This window comes from Balaenoptera borealis (genome assembly GCF_965194805.1).
Source record: "Balaenoptera borealis genome assembly, chromosome: 14".
NCBI lineage: Eukaryota > Metazoa > Chordata > Mammalia > Artiodactyla > Balaenopteridae > Balaenoptera > Balaenoptera borealis.
The window spans coordinates 41,087,693-41,113,309 of NC_138875.1; the positions used below are offsets into that span (position 1 = coordinate 41,087,693).

General features: G+C 38.3%; 1 protein-coding gene across 5 annotated transcripts in view; it reads right to left on the bottom strand.

The window, feature by feature from the left end:
- GALNT1 (polypeptide N-acetylgalactosaminyltransferase 1) overlaps positions 1 to 25,617 on the bottom strand; it is a 127,111-nt gene that overhangs the window by 65,778 nt on the left and 35,716 nt on the right. For 2 of the 5 annotated variants that reach the window (XM_082354315.1, XM_082354317.1), the window contains 3 exons: positions 16,802 to 16,856; positions 14,192 to 14,233; positions 3,984 to 4,227 (listed from right to left, as the gene is read on the bottom strand). In XM_082354315.1, coding sequence (XP_082210441.1) covers positions 3,984 to 4,122 — 139 coding nt within the window. In that variant the 5' untranslated portion in view covers positions 4,123 to 4,227; positions 14,192 to 14,233; positions 16,802 to 16,856. The remainder of the gene's footprint in view (positions 1 to 3,983; positions 4,228 to 14,191; positions 14,234 to 16,801; positions 16,857 to 25,617) is intronic. The other 3 variants (XM_082354314.1, XM_082354316.1, XM_082354318.1) reach the window with 2 other exon arrangements.

A 25,617-nucleotide genomic window follows, 5' to 3' on the forward strand; every position in this document is an offset into this window, starting at 1 on the left:
GCCTTATTTCCCTTTGCTGACCCTCCATGATCCTCTCCAACACTGGCCTGTCTCTTCCAACATCCACACACTGCTGGGGCCCACACTGCCGCCCCCGTGCTCTACCCCAGCCACCCTCTGCTGCCGAACATCCCTCCCAACACCTCCACGTGAAATGCTCCAAACGCAACTCATCCTTCTGCCTTCTCACCAAAGCCACTCCGCCTCTGGGGGCCCCACGTCGTATCAATTCATCCAAAGAGGAAGACCTGAGAATCATCTTCAACTTTTCACTTTCCGTTATTACCTACATTCAGTGACTCCCCATGCTATGTAAATGCCACTAGTTACAAACTTCTCATATATTTTACTTCCTCCCATCTCCAGTGTCATTTTAGTGTAGGCCCCAAGAACTTCTCCAAACCTTCCCAGCGGCCTCACAACCAGTCTCTGCTGTCTCATTCCCTGCTAGTATTGGGTGGGCCAAAAAGTTTGTTTGGTTTTTCCCATACGATGGCTCTGGTAGTGCTTAGTTGTCTTTAACTTCATTTGAAACATTTTTGTTAGATTGTACTGTGACAGCTGTCATATCAGCATGCATTAAAAAAAAAAAAAATTGGTGAATTTTTGTGTAGCCATTTTAATACTGAGGACGGAAGAAAAAAAGCAACATTTTCGGCATGTTATGCTTTATTATTACAAGAAAGGTAAAAATGCAACTGAAACACAAAAAAATATTTGTGCAGTGTATGGAGAAAGTGCTGTGACTGATCGAACGTGTCAAAAGTGGTCTGCGAAGTTTCGTGCTGGACGATGCTCCAAGGTCGGGGAGACCAGTTGAAGTTGACAGGGATCAAATCGAGACATTAACTGAGAACAATCAATGTTATATCACATGGGAGACAGCCAACATACTCAAAGTATCCAAATCAAGCGCTGAAATCATTTGCACCAGCTTGGTTATGTAAATCGCTTTGATGTTTGGGTTCCATGTAAATTAAGCGAAAAAAAACCTTCTTGACCGGATTTCTGCATGAGATTCTCTGCTGAAACGTAACGAAACGTTCCGTTTTTAAAACAAATTGTGACAGACGATGAAAAGTGGATACTGTACAATAATGTGGAATGGAAGAGATCGTGGGGCAAGTGAATGAACCACCACCAATCACACCGAAGGCTGGTCTTCATCCAAAGAAGGTGATGTTGTGTATATGGTGGGATTGGAAGGGAGTCCTCTATTATGAGCCCCTTCCAGAAACCAAATGATTAATTCCAAAAGTACTGCTCCCAATTAGACCAACTGAAAGCAGCACTCGACGAAAGGGTCCAGAATTAGTCAAAAGAAAATGCATAATCTTCCATCAGGATTAACGCAAAACCACACGTTTCTTTGATGACCAAGCAAAAACTGTTACAGCTTGGCCGGGAAGTTCTGATTAATCCGCCATATTCACCAGACATTGTACCTTCAGATTTCCATTTATTTCGGTCTTTACAAAAGTCTCTTAATGGAAAAAATTTCAATCCCCTGGAAGACTGTAAAAGGCACCTGAAACACTTCTTTGCTCAGAAAGATAAAAAGTTTTAGGAAGATGGAATTATGAAGTTGCCTGAAAAATGGCAGAAGGTAGTGGTACAAAACTGAATATGTTGTTCAATAAAGTTCTTGGTGAAAATGAAAAATGTGTCTTTTATTTTTATTTAAAAACCGAAGGAACTCGTCTTTTAAACACCAAGCCAATACATCAGCCACGTGACCACCAAACTTCCTTCTGAAAGTCTGGATCCCATCAGGTTACTTATTCCCTTGTTTAAAATCCTTCAGTGGGACTTCCCTGGTGGTCCAGTGGTAAACAATCTGCCTTACAATGCAGGCGACAAAGGTTCCATCCCTGGTCAGGGAACTAAGATCCCACATGCTGCAAGGCAACTAAGCCCGCAAGCCACAACTACTGAGCTCGCGGGCCTCAACTAGAGAGCCTGCATGCCACAAACTACAGAGCCCACGCGCCTTGGAGCCTGCGCACCACAACTAGAGAGAAGCCCGTGCGCCGCAACAAAGAGCCCGTGTGCCGCAACAAAAGATCCCGCGTGCCGCAACTAAGACCTGACGCAGCCAAAAAAATCCTTCAATGTCATGCCTCACCTACAGGATTCAGTCCAAAACCCTTAGCATGTCATAAAAGGCCTCCTGTGATGTGGCCTCTGCTAACCTCCCAGCTTCATCCCGTGCTCTTTCCTCACATTCTCCTATCCATCAACTCTGTCTCTCACTTGCTTATCTTGCACATGCTTCTCTCCTTTGCTTGGAAGGTATTCCCCTCACCCATCAAACCTAACAAACACCTGTTCACCCTGATACTACAGCTTGAGCATTACACTTCCTTGCTGCACCTTCTCAGATGCCCCACGGTGTTCCTTCCTCCTGCTCTCATGCACATCTCTAGTAGGCTATCTAGCATATCACTACTTTACCATATTCTTTCCCTCCTGTTGGATTGGGATTCTCCAAAGGGAGGAACTTTTTTGTATTGTTGAAGTGTATGTCACTAGCACGTAGCACACTGCCCAGCACATATCAGAGTTTAAAAAACACTCACTAAGTGTGTCTTCACCTACTACAGCAGTCCCAGTCTGTCTTACTTCTCATGCCTTTGCATTTAAGACAGAACAACATGAGCTCCCTCTATAAATGGCAATGAATTAAGGTGGAGTAAGGGGAAAGTTAATCTGTTCCATTTGGGAAAAGAATTATGCTAGTTTCTTACTGGTGAATGGCAATACCTTTGATTTGATTTAAATGTTGACAGAGTTATAGCTCTAACAACAGTTAAGGAGGTAGTGTCTTGTCACCCAACAAACTTACTAAACAGCAGGGCCATAAAGGAAACCAGGAAAGTCAACAAATTAATAGGCAAAAAAATTATGGGGAAGGTGAAAATTAAAAAGTCAGGGGTTAGCCTAGCCAACTGAGCCTAATTTGAGGCAGATTTCCCATGAAATAAACAGAACTGGTTACACAATCCCATCTGTAAAAATTACAATAAGTAGGCACACTTACCAGTACAAATAAATAATTTTAGATTATAAATTTTAAGGGACCAGGTGCTTTCATTATAAAAGTGCAAGATATTTAAATGTGGCTATATATTCAAATAAAGCAGTAATCATTTACATATAATTCCTAAAAATAGAATTACTGTTTAGCCAGATATTCTATAACTAATCACAGAGAGTTCAGAGCGCAGAATAGCTGAATTACTGAATTCACAATGCAAAGTCATTTTCATTTTGTTAAAAAAATAAATAAAATAAATAATAATAATAATAAATAAAAGGCAGCATTTGTTTTTTAGTTTAAACACAGAGTCTAAAACTGAATTTTTCAGGTGTCCTCTGTCAAAAATGTCAGTACTTCCAAACTAGATGCTTCATATTTGTGTTTCCTTCCTTTTCCATATCAGACACTGCAGTGTTCTCACTGCAGCCCAGATTTTATAGCCTGATCTTTTCATAAGTTCTCCCTAAAAGTGCTAACTGGAGCTATCTACAGCATTAACAAAACAAACTCACCAGACCACATCTACCTAAAATGACTTCTTCCCTTAGCACTGAGATGGGAAGGCTGGAGAACTCTCTCATACTTGATAATGCAATTTTAACACTCCACTCAGCATTATGACACTAGACTAATCTCCTGTACAATTCTGGTAGTTCCAGCTATGAGATTCCCTACAGTATTTGGTAATATAACTTCCAGAAAATTAACTACATTTAACATTGAACAAACAAATTGACTTTAGCAATTCTATACAGGATACTTTAATACTTTTAACTGTTAGAAGAACCCACTGGAGAACTGATGGAACTATGATCATCATATATAGGAAGCCAGGGATTACTATTAATCTAAAAATGTTAAAATTTTATAGTTTCCAAATTAGTTAGTACAAACAAGTGACACATATATCAAAACAGGTCCACTATTATAAAATGTCACTCACCATCCCCAGCAGGAAGTCCTCTCTCTTTTTTTTCATCACATTTGTTGCATTCACTGAAGTAAAGCAGCAGGAACATATCCAAGAGTACCCAAATCAAGGAGGTGGCTAGGACCACCTTGCAATATGCAAATTTTCTCATGGCACTTTAAGTCAAATGCAAAATTTTAAAATATATATATATATAAATATACAAAGATCATGAAAATTATTCCAATCCAGTTTCATCAGAAATCACATTCATAACCTATAGAAAGAAAAAGAAAAAAGATTAACTTAAAAATTCAGAACCTAAAAAAGAACCAATGGATTAATTCAATATGAATATGAAATTTTACTACAAAGAATAAGTTTTAAAATCAGACTTGAAAGAATACATGTAAAATATATAAAAATGGTAACAAGAACATGCAAATAACTCCTACAAATCAATATACACAATCCAATAGAAAAATGGGTAAAGGATGTAAACAAGCACTTTGCAGAAAGGAAACCTGAATAGCCAATAAACAAGTGAAAAGGTACTCGATTCATTACAATGAGGAAAATTCAAATTAAAACAGTGAGCTACTATCTTATATCCATCAAACACATGGGGCTTAACTGCCTTCTATTCAATTGCCGTATTAAACACTAAAGCAAAAGCTAAGCCATTAACTGCCACAGGAGTTTAAGAAACCAGTAATTCCCAGTCCATTTTAACCACTCACATTCAGTTCCCAGGGTCCAAGGATTTATATGAGTTCTCCTAGTACTTTTCTAGAGCAGTTTAATTGGAATGATTCTTATCCCTCTGTCCCACTGAATCCCATAATAAAAATGCTAGTCACCAGCCGTTCACAAACAAGACTCATGGAAAGTATAACAGAAAAGAAAAGGGTATCGAAACATCTGAGCCCTAGTCCTGGCTCTGACAGTAATTTTACAGAATTCCCTGATGTTTAGTTTCTATCCACCTCCCCACCCCCAATCTGTTAAAATATCATGAGAAAATGACTGGAGGAACTGTCCTTTGGGATAGCTAGACCAGAAACACTTCTGGCACATACGGCACTCATCTGGGGGAGCTCTGGAGCAGTCGGAGGGACCTCAGAGAGGTAAGGAGTCATCCCACCGAGCCGCTGACATCAAGGCTCAAAGGTCTGTGTCACTGCTGATCAGGAAACAGATGAGCCAAGTGCATTCAGGGGAGTGGATGGAGGAAACACACACTGGGCACAGGTGAAAGCCAATGAGCAGATGCTCTGAAGGGCTGGGCTGATGGGCAGCATAGCAGCTTCTTACAAGGGCAGTTTTATGTAGCATGTTCCATGGTGGACAGTAGAGATGTCTCTACCTAAACAATCCAGGGCAGGCCAGAGAGTTTATTTATGAAAAAGATACAATAGTTCTTTCCTACTTCACAAGGTGGCTAAACAGCAACCTGAAAAGCACCCCAAAATACCAAGTAATACTTATACATGTAAAGTATTATTTCTGTTCATCTCTCTGGGGACTTTGATCTCTTGCGTATTGGCCTCCTTTCATCAAATCAACACTCCCTGACTGCACAGTGAGAACAGGGATGCTACTGTCATATTCTTGCCTCAAAATCATACTTACTCAATATCTGTCACATGCAGTGAGCAACAACTGACATCTGTGGTGACTAGGGTGAGGGGAAGAGCAAAAGCATTATAATGCACAGTGTCACGGAGCAACAGTTCTCTCCAGGGAAGCGAGATACATATTATATATGTATATATTTCAAGCCACTTTACAGGAAAGGCTACCTCTTTTGGTCACTGGCAAAGCAAGCAGTCGAACTGCCAGAGCAATAAGCTGGGATTCAAATGTAGTTTTGTGTTCTCTAAAATCTGCTGATTGTTATTTTTTTCAATGCTTACAGCCCAGAACACTTAAATGTAAATCTTTATAACTCTGTACTCATTCCTATTTAATTTTTCCAAGGCAGCAAAATTAGATTCTAAAAGTGAAGATGCAATGCAGTGGGTGTGTGTGTATTTGGGAGAGCGGTACAGAGAAAGCAGGAGGTGTAGAGAGAAAGGAGGATAAAGGAGAGGCAAAAACATCTTTGAGACCTTGAGTTATGCAGAGATTCCTTAGATGGTAACAATAAAATGCACAAATCATTTTAAAAGATTGATAAGTTGGACTTTGTAATTAAAATCTGCTCTTCAAAAGACAGTTAAAAAAATAAAAAACAAGTCACATATTGGGAGAAAATATTTACAAATCACGTATCTGATAATTACTTGTATCCAGACCATATAAAGAACTCTCCAAATACAATTTTTAAAAATCCTGATCCAATACAATGGGCAAAAGGTTTGAACTGTTGCTTTACCAAAACAGTGATACAGGTGGCAAAAGAGCACAAGAAAAGATGTTCAACATCATTAGCTATTAGGGAACTGCAAGTTAAGACCACAATGAAACACCACTATGCACCAATATAAACAGTGAAAGGAAAAAAGAAAACTACCAAGTGCTATCAAGGAACTGCTGCAACTGGACCTCTAATACATTGCCAGTGGAATGCACAATGGTACAGTCTCTCTGGAAAACAGTTTGGCAGTTTCTTCCCACAAGAATCTGCAATTCCATTCCTAGCTATTTACTTAAGAGAAAGGAAAACGTAAGTCTACACAAAGGCTTGTACACAAATCTTTATAGCAGCTTAATCATAATCATCAAAATCTGGAAACAATCCAAATGTCCATCACCTGGTTAATGGATAAACAAATTGTGGTACACCAAACAGTGAAATACTACTACCCAGAAATCCAGCAATCAAAAAGAACTCTTGATATATATGCAATAATACTGATGAATCTCAAAAGCTTTATGCTAAGTGAAAGTGGTCAGTCACAAAAGGCTGCATACTGTATACTGTATGATTCCATTTATATGAGACAAATCAGATCAGTGGTTGCCAGGGGCTGTGGAAAAGTAGAGGACTGCTCTCAAAGGGCCATGAAGGAACTTGTGATAATGAAAACATTCCACCTCTTGCTTGTGGTGGCGGCAGTCATCTTGTCCAAACTGGTACGACTACACCTAAAAGGGTGAATTTTACTGTACACAGATAAATACAGGGGAGGTGAGGATCCTTCAAAGAAACAATTCCAATTTTAGGAGAAAAACTGTTGTGTATTTCTTCAAGTGATACATACCAGAATTTATCTTGGAAATTATTAAAAGCTCAGAGTTTCTGTCTCAACCACAATAGATTAAAACCTTCCATGTGAAATGCATTTAACTCCTTAATTATTTTAGAAGGTATAAAATCTGAATTAATGTCAAAGACAGTGATCAATTATATCAGTAAACTTCTGGTTCTATCCTACGTGTCATATGCCAAGTTTTTCCAAAGGTTGATCAGTATTTTCTAGGGCTAGATAATTATTTTCTCTTACTCCATATACTTCTAGCCAAGGCTCTCCAGAAATTTCAAGCCTAAAAAGAGAGTCTCAGCTCAAAAGCAGCTTTGGAGAAAATAGAAGCATCATTCTCTTGGACCTAAAACTTCAGTCTTCTGAGTATGTTAAGGTGCTTATCTCCCCTCTCCCAAGAACACTGAATTCTCAGGCACCTACACCTAGAATCACTAATTTTGCACTGTACTGACCAGGCAGAGGTATGATATGAGACCCTTCAATAGATCTATTCATTTAATTTGTAGCTGAAATTTCTGCCAGAAAAACTAAAAAGACTTAAAAAAATGATATTTATCCTCTAACATTGTAAAGAGAAGCAAGATTATTTTATTTACTAATTATATATTCCATTTGCTCTATTTCTCAGAACTATAATGAAACCTATTCATTCACTTATTATTATTTCATACATTCAAAACACACAAACTCAGTAAATGTAGGGAATGTGTCAAACGCAAGGAATACAAACGTGAACAAAATATTCCTTCCCTTACGAAGTTTAGAGTTGGCTCCAGGAAAGCAGGCATTAGTCGAACACTCACATAAACGTGAAATTTCAATCGTGATTACTGTTTTGGAGGGAGGCACACAGCACTATACACATCTGTAACAGAGATCTGACTTTGTCAAAAAGGCTTCCCTGAGGAAAACATGATTTGAAGAGAAAATGAGCATTTGGGGCAGTGAGTAGCAAGGATTCTATAGCAGGAAGGAGCCCAACACTCAAAGGCCAGTGGATCAAAGACAAAAGAGGTGAAAACTGTGATTGCGACAAAGCTGGAGCTGGATAAAAGTGGGCAGATTCAAGAGGTATTAAGGGACAAACTCAATGGGATTTAAGGATGAGTCAGGTGGGGGTACAGAGGAGGAAATCCTGGCCTATACAAGTGGATGCAGAGTGTTGCCAGTCACAGAAACAGGGACCGGTAAAAGAGGACCAATTTTTGGAAAGGAGGAAAAGATGGGAAGAAATATAAGTTTGACTTTGGACATGCTGAGTATGAGGTACCTCTGATACCCTCAAAGAGATGTTAACAACAGCTGAGGACACAAAAGTTTGAGGCTCAAAGTGGGGTTCTCTGTATATCTCTGTAAAGATATACAGATAGAAGCCCCTGCTCTTGTGCAACTTTGTAGGGGCAGACAGACTAAAAAAAAATCAATACATGAAATAATTTTTGTGGAGTGTAATTTCCCTCCTAAAGTGTGGGCTGGACTTAGGGACTTGCTTCTAACCAATAGAATATGGTGGAAGTAATGATGTGTGATTTCAAGACTAGTCATAAAGCACAGTTCTTCCCAGCTCTCTCTCAGATCACACACTCTGGGGAAAGCCAGCATCATGTCAGAAGGACACTCAAGCATCCCTATAAAGAGGTCCATGTGCTGAGAAACTGAAACCTCCTGCCAACAAAGAGTACTCTCTTGCGAGGCATGGAAGTGAACCATTTTGGAAGCAGACCCAGTCAAGCCTTCATCTTGACTGTAACATCATATAAGATCCTGAGTCAATACCACCTTGCTAAGCTACTCCTGCATTCCTGACCCAAAGAAAATATGAGATAATAAATGTTTATTGTTTAAAGCCATTAAGTTTTGAGGCAGTTAGGTAGTTCATTACTCATCAATAGAGAACTTCAACAGAAAACTAGGACTAGAAAGGAAATTCTTTAACTTATAGCAAACATATTTAATGATGGGATTCCCAATGCATTTCTGTAACATTGTAAATAAGAAAAGTTATGCATCCTCACTCCAATCTGATATTGTACTGGAGGTCTAAACAATAAGACAAGAAAAGGAATAAGAATTAGGGGATTAAAAAGAGACAAAATTATCTGCAGATGGCATGTCTTCTATATAGAAACTCTAAAAGAAATCAATAAATAAACCATTAGAGCTAATTCATTATTTCATCAAGGTTGCTGAATACAAAGGTGAACATATAACATCAATCATGCTTCTTCATGATAATAACTAATTAGAATATATAAAGGAAAACAAATCACATTCAAAGCAGCTATAAAAACGCTAAGGTATTTGGAAATAAACTTAACAAAATATGTGCAAGACATGGAGAAAATTGTGGAGCTTTGTCGAAGGACATAAAAGAACACCTGACTAATGGATAGATGTACCATGTTCAGGAAAAACAAACAAGCAACTTCTTCCCTAAATTAATTTAATTCTAATCAAAACACAAATGAAACCTCTATTATAAAGCAGAAGTATCTACAGCCGTGAGGTACCCCAAAACAAACCTAAACATGTGTGGAAAATTGGAAATGTGCTACTATAAATCAGAGCAGAAAACTTATAAAGGAACAAACAGCTTTCCAAATGGTAAAAAATAAATTTAGATCCTACCATATACCAATAACAAAAGTAAATCTATGAATAGATAATAACTGAAGCCAAAGTTGTCAAAACAAAGTAGCAGCTATTCTGGCCTATTACATTTCTGCCACTGTCTTTGAGTTGTCCAGTGATTATTAATTAAAACAACACTGAAAAGGCTCATTCACTAGCTTAAAAAATGTACCAATTTTGGGCTTCCCTGGTGGCGCAGTGGTTGAGAATCTGCCTGCCGATGCAGGGGACACGGGTTCGAGCCCTGGTCTGGGAAGATCCCACATGCCGCGGAGCAACTAGGCCCGTGAGCCACAACTACTGAGCCTGTGCATCTGGAGCCTGTGCTCCGCAACAAGAGAGGCCGCGATAGTGAGAGGCCCGTGCACCGCGATGAAGAGTTGCCCCCGCTTGCCACAACTAGAGAAAGCCCTCACACAGAAACGAAGACCCAACACAGCCAAAAATAAATAAATAATTAATTAATTAATTAAAAAAAAAAAACTCACATTATTTAAAAAAAAAAAAAAGTACCAATTTTTAGGTATTAGCGTATGTAACAAAATGATGCCCACATTCAATATAAATTTGGATATTCTCTTTTCTTAATTATTTCCCAGGTGTTACCCCAAGTTTAGAGGTTGGTGGAACAAGCTTATCATTTGGGGTATCCAAAGTACAGACTCCTATAAAATTTACTGGCTGAAATGTTTTAATTTAGAGCATTCAGTGTTTGGTATCTTAAGTGGAATGTCAGTTTCCAAGGTGATAAACAGACTTAGCTTCTAGCAATACCTTTAAAAGTGAACATTTTTCCTAGTTACAAAGTAATATATGCTCAATACAAAGAACTTGGCAAACACAGAGAAGTAAAATAAAAGATACAAAGCCATCTATAAACCCCCATCCCAGCTGAACACTATTACCAGTGGGATAAGTGCCCTCCCAGTCATTCAGAATAGCTCATAGATATGTCGTTTTAAAGCAAGTTTGTAATGTCTATTTTGACTCAAACATTTTAATGTCTTAAATGTCCCTATCAGGGGGAAAAGAATGGAATGGCTGCGACTATAAAGGGGTAGCAGGAGAGACCTTTGTCATAATGCTGTTGTGATTTTTTTTAATTACAGTAATACGCTCAACAGACATTTTTAACCTCTCTTTCCACTCCAACCACTGAGTAGCCTGTCTTAGGCAACAAATGTCTTAATGGTCACTTCAAAATAGCCCTGATATCCACAGAGCTATGTCAAAATGCCACATATTGTTTTATACTTAAAGAACAAACATAAAATAGACACAAACCGAGATGGCTTCCTGGCTCATGATTCTGACTTGTGCTCTCCCCACCCTCCCCCAAGGATTTCTTCTGGTAACAGACCTAGCCCCCTGGCCACAGGATAGCCAAATGACCTGGCCAGGCCAACCACAGGACCTCACCCCTTGGTGAGGTTATTTCTAGGTTTCTTCCCGAGTCACAGAGCTGGAAGCCTGTGCTCATCTAGCACTGCAGTCAGCTACACTGCCCAACATGTAGAGAAAGCTGACCTGCAGTCCAAGAGGATGAGCCCAGAGGCACACAGGACGAGAGGCAAAGGTGACGGAGTCCCGGACTCTACTTTGGCTTTTGTGAACACCCAGGAATCCTTCTATTAATCCCCTTTTCTGTTTATGACAGTTTGAATTGGGTTCCTAACACACACCTGGGATGGCCACTGGGGGGATGGGGGGGTAGGGGACAGAGGAGACCTACAGGTAAAAATCAAACAGGTTCGGGTCCACTGGTGAGGTTCCCCTCTACTAGTCATAAACAATTATACATTATGAGGCAGACTACACTATTTGAAAAGATACTTTTTAATGCCCCAAATCACAAAAACATATCATATATCAAAAGTAGGTATAAAACAAATCACAGATATAAAGGATCACAACACAACATACACATGTATCCACCACTCAGTTTAAGAATAAGAACATCACCTTTAAAGTTCCCTCTCCAATACCATCTCTTCCCTAGCTCCTCAAAGACCACCTCTATTCTGAACTTAACATTCTTTCTTTTCCTGATAGTTTTACCTCACTGTTATCCTTAAAAATGCCTTGTTTACATTTTCTGTTTCTGAACTACTTATAAATGGAAAAATCTGAGACCTGCTTTTCTTCTAACACTACGTTCCTGAGAACCATCCATTTGTTGCGTGTAGTTGCAGTCAGTTCATTTTCACTACTGTCTAATATTCAATTGGCTTATATAATTATACACTATAAGGCTTACCACGCTTTACCCCTTCTACCCTTAATAAACATATGGTTATTTCTAGGTTTCTGTTATTACAAGCAGTACTGTTACGAATATTCCTGAACACATTTTCTGGAACAAACGTGCCAGGGGTCAGCAAGCTTCTTCTGCAAAGGGCCAGATTGTAAACATTTTAGGCTTTGCGGGACATAAGATCTCTACTGCAACCACTCAAATCTGGTGTTGTACCACAAAAGCAGCCATAAGTGATATGTAACCAAGTAAGTGTGACAGTATTCCAATAGAACTTTATTTATGGACACTGAAATTTGAATCTCATGTAATTTTCATATTATAAATTATGAAACATTATTTTTATTTTTTTAACCATTTAAAGATGTTAAAAACATTTCTTAATTCATGAGTTGTCACACCAACCCTGATCTAGAGTACATACCTAGGGGAATTAGGTCATAGGGTATACATATTTTTAATATGACTAATATGGCAAATTTGTTTTCCCAGGTGTTTGAAACAAATTAGAAAGAAAAATGAGAGCTCTGGATGCGTTATAACCTTGGCAACAGTTATTGATGTCAAACTATTTTATTTTTTTACAATCTGGTAAGTGTGTAGTTGTTACCTTAATGTAGTTTTAATCTGCATTTTCCCACCATCTCTGACATTACTGGTCATTCCATTTCCTCTTCTCTAATGTACCTACTGAAGTTTAGTCCATTATTCTATTGGGTGGGGTCGTTTTGTCTTTTTCCTATTAGTTTGTGAAGATCTTTATACAGTCTAGATTCTAATCCATGTCAGTTACATGTACTACAAGTAACTTTTCCAGTTTATAGCTTATCTTCTTAACAAGAGGTGTCTTTTATTATTTTATTTTTTTCTTTTTGACTGCGCCACACAGTTTGCGGAATCCTAGTTTCCCAACCAGGGATTGAACCCGGGCCCTAAGCAATGAGAGCTCGGAGTTCTAATCACTGGACTGCCAGGGAATTCCCAAGAGTTGTCTTTTATAGTTTGCATTTTCTATGTCTTAAGAAACTCTTCTCTATCTAGAGATCATTAAAAATAATGTTTTAATGTCTAAAAATTTTAAAGTTTTACCTTTCCAGTTTAAGTAGAGATTCAATGTCATCTTCTTCCATGTGGATAACCAATTGTCCCAGTACTATTTGGGAAAGTTCATCCTCTCCCTAGAAGTGTGCAATGCCAACTTTGTTATAAACCAGGTTTCTGAGGTTCTATGTTCTGTTCCATTGGTCTGTCTATCCCTACACCACATGGCTGTCTTAATTATTACAGCTTTATAATAATTTTTGATACACAGTAAAGCAAGTATTCTCACCTTTCACTACTTGAGAAGGGCCTTGGCTACTTCTGACCCACTGGGCTTCCTTAGCTATGACCACCATTTAATTACTTAAAATGATATTCCATCTACTGCAAAAGAAATCTAGTAGTTAAAAGTGCTTACATGTCTATGGTAGAACAATTCTACTGTTCTGAAAAAATAAACCAATTACAAATTCATAAAGGTCATAAAAAAAGAAGTTGGAGATAAAAAGAGGAATTCAAGAGAAGTCTAAAAGAAAAGTTCTAAAAATGCTTTTCAAAATGACAGCACTATTAAAATAAATGCACAGCACCTAACCTTTATGTCTACTATATTGTTATCCTTAAAAAAATGGCTTCAGTATTTTAGAGTCATAATCATTCCATGCTGTCTGGATATTTATTGAGTCTTAGCCAACTACGTTCTTGATACCATGTCAGACACTGCAGATGGCAGGAGCATGAAGGCAGTGATCCACACCACAGAAGCTGTTATCACACTGTTAAATACCAGTGCGAGAGACACGCCATTCACATTACAAAAGAGAAACATCAACTCAGGAAACCTGGCAGGAAAAAGACATCCAGATAGGGAAGTTTCTAAATAGGTTTTATCAGGCAGTGTAAGATACTAAACTTTTCTGCAACAAGGTTTTCTTTAAATTTTTTTCTATAGTTGTTTTGTTTCTGTCTCTCCTTTAGCTAAATCCCTTTAAGGGCTTCCCGATGTCCTGTTATTTTGTTCTAAAGAACACTATCTGCAAGACCCATAGGGAGAGTCCGCACTTAAGAAATTTCATGGTCAAATAAGTTAGGGAAATGTTACATACTCCATTCGCTGTACATCATTGCACCAAACATTCTGTGAAGTCCTGCAATAAGGAAAGCTATGTAAGTTTGTTAACTCAGAACTTCTCATATTCAAGCATGGAACCTTCCCCATCTACTTTGTCTTTCTTTTTTGCATAACACAAACCAGGTTTCAAAGAGCAATAAATGAACTAGTAAAGACTGGTTTCAAATCCTGGAAGCAGGCAATTTTTAAATTATGGGTTATTTTCTTTCTGCAAAACTGTTATTTCTGTAAATCTGCAAATTGCATAAAAAAGAGATCCCATTGTGTTTAAAAGCTTCTCACGAGGCAGACCTTCAGAGAGAGAGAAGGTTAATTTTGTAATATCTTGATTCAACTAATTTAAGTTCATATTTCTGTATTGTTCTTTAACATAACATATACCTGTATATAATACAAGTAATTGTGGACAAAAATGGGAAATCCAAAAGTCACCATTATATAAAACCCTAAAAGAAAAGAATCTACAAACCTCCCCTCAGATAAGTGAAATTTGTAAACTATTTCTACTATCAATTATTTTTTCTAAGTATAGAGTATCATATTATAAAAATATATCATCATTAAATTTTGCATTCAACAAATGCAGCATTATTTCATGTAGAAGTCTGAGAGGAAGGAGTTAACAAAGAGTCCTACCCAGTCCTTGCTAAACCCTGGGGGATGCCTACAGCCATGGCAATGACCCCTGGCCAAACTCTGAGAACTAAACTCCTGGAATGTTCACAGTCACTGGTTAAGGATGTTAGAGGTGATGAATCAGGATGTACCAGGCTGTCAGCATTGTTTAAAGTAATCATCAAGATTTATGATGTGCACCTGGTATCTGGTCTGGGGCCCTAAGTTTCAGTTGCCATGGCTGGCCACATGGCAGTAGTATGCCTACGTAACCAGCTTCCTATAAGAACTCTGGACTGGAATACTCATGGGCTTCCCTGTCTGACACATCTTGTACGTGTCTCTATCTCTCACAGCTAGAGGGGAAATCATGTCCCTGTGATCCTCACAGAGGGGAGATTTAGAAGTCTGTGCCTGATCTCTCTAGCAATCACCTATATATATCTTTTTCCTGCTGTTCTTGCACTGTAACCTTTGCTGTAATATAAACTTAGCCATGAGTACAACATCATGTTGAGTTGTGTCAGTCCTTCCAGCAAATCAAACTAGTGGGCAGTCATGGGACCCTCAAAACAAACACCACTAAAGAATTTCGTTTGCCATAATACCTACTTCTCTCATTACTTTTCAGAAGCTAAATGATCATAAGAACAATATCCTTAAGTGAATAAATCAGCGTACAGGATAAAAGCTAAGATGTAAGGCTGAGATTACTGTCCTTAGAAAGGCTTGGTTGCAAGGTTAGCCCTTGGCTGGTGTCTGGGAACTTGAAGGATAAACAGTTCCCTACAATGATATAAAACTTACATTAAATGATAAGTGGGCCTCACTGTGCCTAAACTGTTTATACAAACATTATGGTTTATGCAAAACATCTGTTTTCCTTCTGGGAGCCTGAAATTTTGGTACATGCTAGGTGGAAGGTGCCTCCATTACCAGGTCCAATAAAAACATTGGCAGAGTCTAATGAGTTTCCCTGGTTGACAGCACTTCACATGTGTTGTCAAAAGTCATCGTTGGAGGAATTAAGCTCATCCTGTGGGACTCCTCTACTGGGAGAGGATTCTGGGAAGCTAGTGACTAGTCTCCTCCAGACTTCACCCCATGCACTTTTTCCCTTTGCTAATATTGCTGTGTATCCTTTCGCTGTACTAAATCTTAGCCATTATTATGATCATATGCTGAATCCTATGGGCCCTCCTAGCCAGTCACTAAACCTGGGGTTGGTCTTGGGGACACCCAACACAATCAGCATTTTAAAACAGAAATGAGGGTCTATTAGGCCAAATGCTGAAATTCAAATTTCAATTCCAAAACGTATTAGTTATGTGATCCTAACAATTGTACTTTATTTGCATAAATCTGGGCCTCTTCATTCCTCTGAATGAGAAAAACATACCCACCTTACAGTCCCTGAATTAAATGAAGTAATGCACAACACACTCATAGTAAACACTCAGTAAATATTAAATAGTATTTCTAGAGGCTCTTTCTTAGGTGAAATGAAAAATCAGGAACCTTTTATATTTGTACTGATGCAATGAGAATTCAAACGGCCATCTGGAGTACTGCAAAGAGAAGCTCAGAGACAAGCTTTAACCCTGCATCTCCATAACACTGGTGCTATGAGCGCTTTCCAGTCCACATGACAGGATTATTGGTTGAGCGCAAGCAGGTTAAACCGTATATAGTAAGTATCTTTCTATTTCTAAATCTGGTCTTCATTTAGTCTTCAAATTGACCTCCTGAATGAGAAGTGAATGCATGAATATTAACTAGTACTGTGGCTAAGCTTGATGGTTATATTTCTCAAATTACTACACTAGGATTTTAGTACAAGCCATTTTCTTGTGTATATGAGGCATAAAGTCCAATGAACATAAGTTTGAACCTACATCACAATAAGAGCAAATCCCAATGTAAAGAGAAGTACAACCCTCAAGTCATTTACTCCCAGCTATCAACTTACCCCAAAGTGGTTTTTCAAATGAATTCATATCACAAATCCACATGTCCCACATCTCCTGTTGAAAAATAAATTTCCTAAAATCAGTTTATTGCAGAGTAACTCTCTCCTCCCCCCGTGACCTCAGCCACCCTCTTCCACTGGACTAGACACCAGCCACCACCTGAGGACAAGGACCAAGTCTTACCAGCTACTTCCCCAATGCTGAGCACAATACCTGGCACAAACTATGTGTTCAGTTAATGTTTATTACATGAATAAGTGAGCCAATGAATAAAGTATTTCTGAGATCCAACACCAAGCTCAGTGGAAATACTGTAAAAAGTATCTCTCCTTCTCTTAGAAATCTATGAGGATATTAACTTCCCAGGTGGGAAGGCCAAGGACACACAGACAGCACCTGTGGCAGATAACTGTTTGTTCCTTATCTCCCACCCCATGTTTTTCATGGCATTAGACCCCTAACTGAATTCAAGTGATCATTCTCTGCTAGACTACCTATTCTTGATTAGTCCAAGTGAACTGTGACTGTTCTACTCCTCTTGCCAGTGTAAGTAACCAAATCTCAACCAATTGGATCTGAGGGGAAATCTATCGGGAAGCATTCAGGAAAAGTTATGCTCCCTCATAGAGATGCTGAAGGAGAAACTATACTTTTCTGGCTTTGGATATTGTTTGCAGAGCACACTTAGAAGTGCTGCAGCCATCTTGAGGTCATGAGGGAAGCCAACATCAACATGCTAAGGATGACAACATGAAAACATGGAAAGCAAAAGGGACCCTGTTTATCATGGGGCCACTAACAGACTAGCCCTGAAATCTCCTAGGTCTGGACTTCTTGTTACCAGAGGGGATAAAGCCCTATTTGTTTAACTGGGTATTCTGCTACTATAGTCAAAAGCATGCCAATACATCACTCTACAACCTACAGTTATTGATTTAGAAAGGCACATATCCTGTGAAGAAAAAAATGAGATGTAAACCAGTGGAGGATCCAAATTAAGGAATCTACCTTTACAGGAGATTGCATAGGAGCAGAATTTCAGTATAAATTTAACAGCTGCAAAATAGAACCTGGTATATAATATGCCCATTCTTAGCATTATTTAAGCTATCACAGAATCACAAATCCCTAATTCATTCAAACTTCAATAAATATCAAGTATGTACAAGACACAAAACTAAGTAGTTTGATGTACATAAATATGAAGAAGGCTCAGTTTCTGCCCTCAATGAGCCTGTAGTTTAGGAGGACAGATAATAAGTTTTTGTGGCACTTTACAATTTACAAAATGCTTTTCTATCTTTGCAACAGGTGCCAAGCTACAAGGAGCTATAGTGCACAAAGGAGAGAACCTGGTGAAGGAGAATGACAGGAATTGGTTTCAATTAGGAAAAGGCAAAAGGATGTTTCAGGTGGACAAAACAATGCGACCTAAAATAGGGAGGCAGGAAAATCAAGGGACATGTCGGGGACAGCAAACAGAAAAACTGGGAGATATGGTTGAAAGGGTGTGTTCAGAACAGGGGAAATCTTGACTCTCACACTAAGGAGTTTGAAGAGCAATGGTCACGGGAAGTTTTCCCATGTTTTTAATTTTATCTCTGAATACAAATGACAAATCATTACAACAGAACACTGAGGTTTCAGAAAATGTGCATCTTTCCTCCCAACCATGAACTGAGATACAAGGAAATACACCGCCACCATCAGCAATGGAAAACCCGAGAGATCCTGGGGAGCAGTTTCTGGCAAGTAAAGGATCCAGCAGAAACCTCCTCCAGGCCAGAGGCCCATTTTATCTTCTGGCCAGAGAGTCCCTAAAGTCTCCAAGGTTTTGTTCTGTATTTTTGCCAGAATACCAACCTTAGCCCTGAGTTCTACAATGCTGCCCTCTTCCCCTCAAATTATCACTCTCTCTCTTTTCTTTCCTTTACCACCTTCTATGCAAGTAGTCTTCATTCTCTGTCTCCAATTTCTCAACTTCTCAACTCAGTGTAGTCTGGCTTCACTTAAATGAAACTGTTTTTGATCAAGTCACTCTAATGTCCTAACTACCAAGACAAGTCTCTTTCTCATACTCCTTCTACTTTATGTCTCAGCCTCTTATTTGCAGAATAGGCAGGCTATAAGTAAAACATAACCTCTTCTTTTCTTGGCTCCAGGGTCATTCCTTGTTCTCCCACTTTTCTGACCATGCTTTGCAGTCTTCTTCTCTGGCTCATCCCACTCTGCCCGGGATCTGTCTGCATGCTGCCTGACACTCTAACAGCCTCGTTGGGAAATCCACCAGTTGTACAGCATTACCCACCATGTGCTGAAGGGTCCCCCACCTGTAACTTCTTCCTGTGACTCTGGTTAGAATGCAAGCTCCTCCAGCATGAGAATCATGTTTTACACACTTGAGCCCTAAAAATCTTATCAAATGTCTGAAGACAGCAGAAACTCATATATAAAATAGCATCTCCACCCCCAAGTCATTCTTTATTTTGTCCTAATGCTTTACTTTCCATTCCAGCACCAAACACTAACTTACAACAAAATATATCATAATCAGTTTATTAATTATCTTGTAAGCTTCATGAGGGCAGAGACTGTATTTTGTTTAATGCTATTACTACAGTACCTAGAAGAGAACTTGGCACATGGTAGAAGAATTCAATAATTATTTGTAAATGAATGAAAATACCAGAAAGCAATGCCATGTAAGAAGGAATAAAGGTAATTGAAATTAAAGCATTTTAAGCTTGCTGTGTTTAGGTATAGAGCAGAGATATTTGATTAATTTTAGACTTTTTAAAATTAAATATTTTTTAAATTAAAAGGTAACAATTAATTAAGTAAAAACAGTATGTGTAATCAAAAACCAAACTGCAAAAAGGAGAAATAAGAAAACCAATCAATTCGGAATAAAATGGGAAGGAACTTAAAATCATTAAAAAAACCCAGGGCTTCCCCGGTGGCACAGTGGTTAAGAATCCGCCTGCCACTGCAGGGGACACAGGTTCGAGCCCTGGTCTGGGAAGATCCCACATGTCGCGGAGCAACTAAGCCCGTGCGCCACAACTACTGAAGCCCGCACACCTAGAGCCCGTGCTCCGCAACAAGAGAAGCCACCGCAATGAGAAGCCTGCACACAGCAGCAAAGACCCAATGCAGCCAAAAAAAAAAAAAAACCTAATACAAAAAACCCACAAATATAGAAAGCACAAAACAAAATGGTAGAAAAAATTCCCCATACGTAAGTAATTTAAATGAAGATAAAAAGATTAAATGTATTCATTAAAAGTTATCAGATTGGATTTTTTAAAATAAAAGCTATATGCTATTTATGATACATACATCAAAAACATAAGGATTCAGAAAAGTTAAAAGTGAAAGCAACCTCACCAAAGATATACAGATGGCAAATAAACATAGGAACAGATGCTGCACATCATACATCATCAGGAAAATACAATTTAAACAACGCGATACCACTACGCACCTACTACAATGGCAAAAACCCAGAACACTGACAACACCAACTACTGGTAAGGAACTCTCATCCAACAGAAACTATCATCTATTGCCGGTGAGAATGCAAAATGGTACAGCCACTTTAGAAGACAATTTGGCAGTTTCTTACAAAACTAAACATATTCTTATCATACCATCCAGCAATCATGCTCCTTGGTATTCACCCAAAGAAGCTGAAACCTTTTGTTCACATAAAAACGTGCACATGGATGTTTACATAGTAGCTTTATTCATAATTGCAAAAAACTGGAAGCAACTGGGATGTCCCTCAGGTGAATGGATGGACGAACTGTGGTTCATCCAGACAACAGAATATTAGTCACTGTTAAAAAGAAATGAGCTATCAAGCTATGAAAAGCCATGAAGGAACCTTAAATGCACATTACTGTGAAAAAAGCCGACCTGAAAAGGCTACATACTGTATGATTCCAACTGTATGACATTCTAGAAAAGGCAAAATTATGGAGCAAAAAAAAAAAAAAAAAAAATCAGTGGTTGCCAGGGATGGGGGCTGGAGGTCAGGATAAATAGAGAATAGGATTTAGGGGGCAGTGAAAATACTCTGTATGATATTATAATGATGGATATGTGCCTTTATACATTGGTCCAAACTGAAAGAATATACACACCTCCAGGAGTAAACCCTTAGGTAATCTATATACTTTGACTGATTATAATGTGTCAATGTAGGTTTATCCTTGGTTTAAAAAAAAAAAAACCAAAAAAACCAAATGCACCACTCTGGTGAATGATGCTGATAATGAGGAGGTTAAGCATTTGTGGGGGCAGGGGACATATGGACTGAAATCTCTGTACTTTCCTCTCAATTTTATGGTAAACCTAAAATTGCTTTCAAAAATAAAGGCTTTTTTTAAAAAAATTTGAAAGCACAGAAGATTTACACACATAAAGGTTGAACAGCTTATACTGGACTAACGCTCCCACAAACAACAATCATAAACTCTGGCCGAAAGATAAAAACAACTAAATGCACTGGAGAGCAATCAAAAGGCAGAAACTAGACAGAAGCCAACCCTTGAAAGAGGGGAACTATGCTAGGTGAGATTTGCCTTTATACAAGTGCGTGCCTGAGGGCAGACACCAGCCGAGGGCAGACACCAGCCGACGCTGTGTAGAGAAGCTGAAGTTCAAGAAGGAATTCATAATCATATTTGTTCATGGCATCAAAATATGAAGTCTGGAGCTAAAAGAGCAATAGGAAAGCGAGGGGAGATATCCTAGAAAAGAGGGAACCCTGAAATACGTATATAACCTCCACCACAATCCTTAGGTAAGCCCTGGACCATACAACACGGAAGAGACTCCAGAGGTCCAAAATGAAAGCAACAGCCAGACAGCTGTAAGAACTGAACAAAGAAATCAGCTATTGCCCAGTGCAGGGGAAACAGCTTGGAGTTTAAGTCTAGTCAGCTGACTGCCTGCTAGAGCAACAAAGAGTCAATAATCGTTAAGACAAAACAGAACTGCAGGTCACAAAAACATATCCACAATACCCATTTTACAATAAAAACTTACTAGACATGAGAATAAACAGAAAAATGTGACCCACAGTCAAGAAAAAAAAGCAGTCAATACACACCGAACGCAAGATTACTCAGACGTTGGAATTAGTTGACGAGGACTACTATAAATACTATAAAGTGGCTACTATAAATATGTTCAGAAACTTAATAATAAAGAGAGGGAACTCTCATCAGACAAATGAAAACCACAAAAAAGGAACCGTACAGAACCATGTAGAACACAAAGATACAGTCTGAAATGAAAAATTTACTTGGCAGGTTTAAAGCAAATTAGCGACAACAGAATACTGGGTCAGTCACTGTAAAGACAGATAAAAAAAACAATAACCTAATCTGAAGATCTGAGTGGAAAGAAAAATATTTTAATAAACAAAGAGCCTCAGTGAGCTCACTGAGCAGAGGTACAAAACCATAAAGTTTAACATAGGTGAAACTGGAGTCCCAAAAAGTAGGGCACAGAGAAAATTACGCAGAAAAGTATACATAAAAATAAGAGCTGAAAATGTCCACAGTTGGTAGAAAACATAAAATTGCAAATCTAAGTTCAGTGAAACCTACGCAAGATAAATACAAAGAAAATCACAACTAGAGCACATCATATTCAAACTGCTGAAAACTAAAGATTCAGAAAAACTCCTGAAAGCAGCAGAGAGAGAAAAAAGACATATTAAATACAGAGAAAAAAATGGATGACTTCTCATTACATGAAACAAAGACATTTTCAGATAAAGAAAAAGCCAAAACAACTCATGCCTCACAGACCTGCACTACAAGAAATGCTAACAGAAGTTCTTCAGGCAGAAGGAAAATGACACCAGATGGAAACTCAGATCTGTAAGGAGACATGAAGAACATCAGCAATGGTAAATATCAGTAAATACAAAAGCCTGTTTTTTTTCCCTCCTGATGTCTTAAAAGACATGGTTGATTAAAACAAAATTTATAACTTTGTATTGTACAATTTATTAATATGAAGACATAATATATGACAAAATTAGAGCAAAGGATAGAGGTGGGAGGAAGCTTAACTATATGGTTTCAAGGGACTTAACATTTTATGTGAAGTAATACAACCTAGCACCTATTCATGATATTTAAAACAAAAACAGAAACAAAAGAATGCTAGGAAACTAGAAATAGAATGAATTTTGTTAACCTGATAGAGGATATCTGCCCTAAATCTACAGTAAACAAAATACTTATTGGTGAAGTGTTGTAAGCATTCCCTTTGAAGTTAGGAAAAGGACAAAAATGCTTTCTATCACTTTTCCCTTCCAACAATGTACTAGAATTCCTATCCAGAACAGTAAAACAAGAAAAAGAAACAAAAGATTTAAGAATTGGAAAGACGAGAACAGAACAACAACAAAAGAAATGACAGCAAATCCAAGAAAATAAAGACAATTAGAACTAATGAGAACTTTTAGCAAGGTTGCTGGATTCAAGATCAACACACAAAACTCAATGAATTCTTGGGCTTCCCTGGTGGCGCAGTGGTTAAGAATCCGCCTGCCAATGCAGGGGACACGGGTTCGAGCCCTGGTCCAGGAAGATCCCATGTGCCGCGGAGCAACTAAGCCTGTGCGCCACAACTACTGAGCCTGCGCTCTAGAGCCCGTGAGCCACAACTACTAAGCCCGCATGCTACAACTACTGAAGCCCGCACGCCTAGAGCCCATGCTCTGCAACAAGAGAAGCCACTGCAATGAGCAGTCTGTGCACCAAAACGAAGAGTAGCCCCTGCTCGCTGCAACTAGAGAAAGCCCGCACGCAGCAACAAAGACCCAATGCAGCCATAAATAAATAAATAAATAAATAAAGATTTAAAAAACAAAATTCAATGAATTCTTTTGCCAATAATAACTAGAAAAATGCTTAGAAAGACCTTTTAAAAAAATGAATATATAGCATGCTCATACATGGAAGATTTATCATAGTAAAGAAGTAAATTCTCTTCATATTAATCTACACACTTACCACAGTTCCAATCAAAATCTCAATGTAGTCTTTTATAGAACTTTAAAAGCAGATCCTAAAATCATACTGAAGAGCAAAGCCATGAAAACCAATAAGATTTTGAACAACAAGGTGAGGGAACTCTGTCTACCATATATCAATCAAGCTACAGTAATTAAGTCAGTGTGAATCATGGGCAGAGACAGATTAGAAGACCAGTGAAACAGAACAGAGAGTCCAGGATCAGACCTACATGAACATACAAACAACACGTGACACAAGTGGCACTACAAATCAGTATGAAAGGAATGGGCTATTTAATAAATGTTCGTCCATATGTAAAAATAAAATTCCTACCTCACACCACACAAAAAACCAATTCCAGGTGGATTAAAGATTTAAGGATACAAATCTCTAAAACTTTAAAAGAAAATATAGGCAAATATCTTTATGTCCTTGGTTACAGAAGAATTTCTTAAAGAATACTCAAAAAGCACAAACCATAAAAGAAAAAATAAATAATTACTACATGAAAGTTAAAAATTTTAATATAACCAAAGACATCATAGACATTTAAATGATAAGCCAGAGACTAGGGGAAAATAACCACAACAGAAATAATCAGCAAAAGATTAGTATCAGAATGTATTAAAAACTCCTCCAAATCAAAACAAACAACAACACACAAGTGACAAATAGCCAAAAGGTATGAATAGGCAAATCACAGACAAGGAACCATAAACAGCCAATGAACATATGAAAATATACTCAACCTCAGCAGTATTCAGGGAAATGAGTTTGACTTCAACAGATGAGGAGAAACACAAGTGTCAGTAAGGAATAAAAAGCCACTCCTACAATGTTGTTGTAAGTGTAATCTGGCACAGCCACTTCAGAGAGCAATCTGACAGTATCTAGTAAAGCTGAAGAAAGCACTACCCTATCACTCAGTAATTCCACTTCTAGATACACACCCGGAAGAAACTCTGCACGTACTTATAAGGAGAAATGTACAAAGACTGCAGCATTGTTTATGATGGGGGAAAAAAGGTAACAACATACATGTGCATCAAGAGGATACATGAACTGTATAATACTACACAGTAGTTAAAATTAAACTAGAACTATGTGCATCTATCTGGGTAAACAATGCTGAATGAAGAAAAAAGCAATCTGCAGGATATGCACAGTATGTTCCATTTATATAGTTTTAAAATATATTAAAATAAGACACTTCATGGACATAAATAAATACTGTAAAGATAAAATAATATGCATGAGAATAATATACCAAATTCACACATGGTTAACTCTGAGGAGGAAGGAAAGGGCTTCAACTATAAAGGAACTTTTTTTATATATAAAAGACCTAAATTGTGGCAGGTTGTTAGTTCCTCATGGAATTTCTACTTTCCTCTTCTTTCTTACAAATCAAACTGCTGTATTAATGAGTGGCAATTTACATATCCTGGCCTGCCACGCAGATTAAGGTAGCCAGTAAGATCAAACCAGAAATCACTGGGTGGGGTATGGGAAAGGTATTGAAAGGGAACTGACTTCACTGCCCGGAACATGAACATGAAGGATGGAGCTACAAAGACATTCTTTGCAACCATGAGAAGACCTTGAGAAAGCAAGCCACAGGCTAAGGACTGAAAAGCAGAAAGATAAGAGGAGTAGGGTGCTTGATGACCACACAGCTGCCATGTCCTGGGAGGAAAAAACTCTCTTTAAAAGCACCTTTTTGGGGGGAAGAAGGGAAACAGGTATCTTTTAGATGCAGCCAAACCTAACACTAA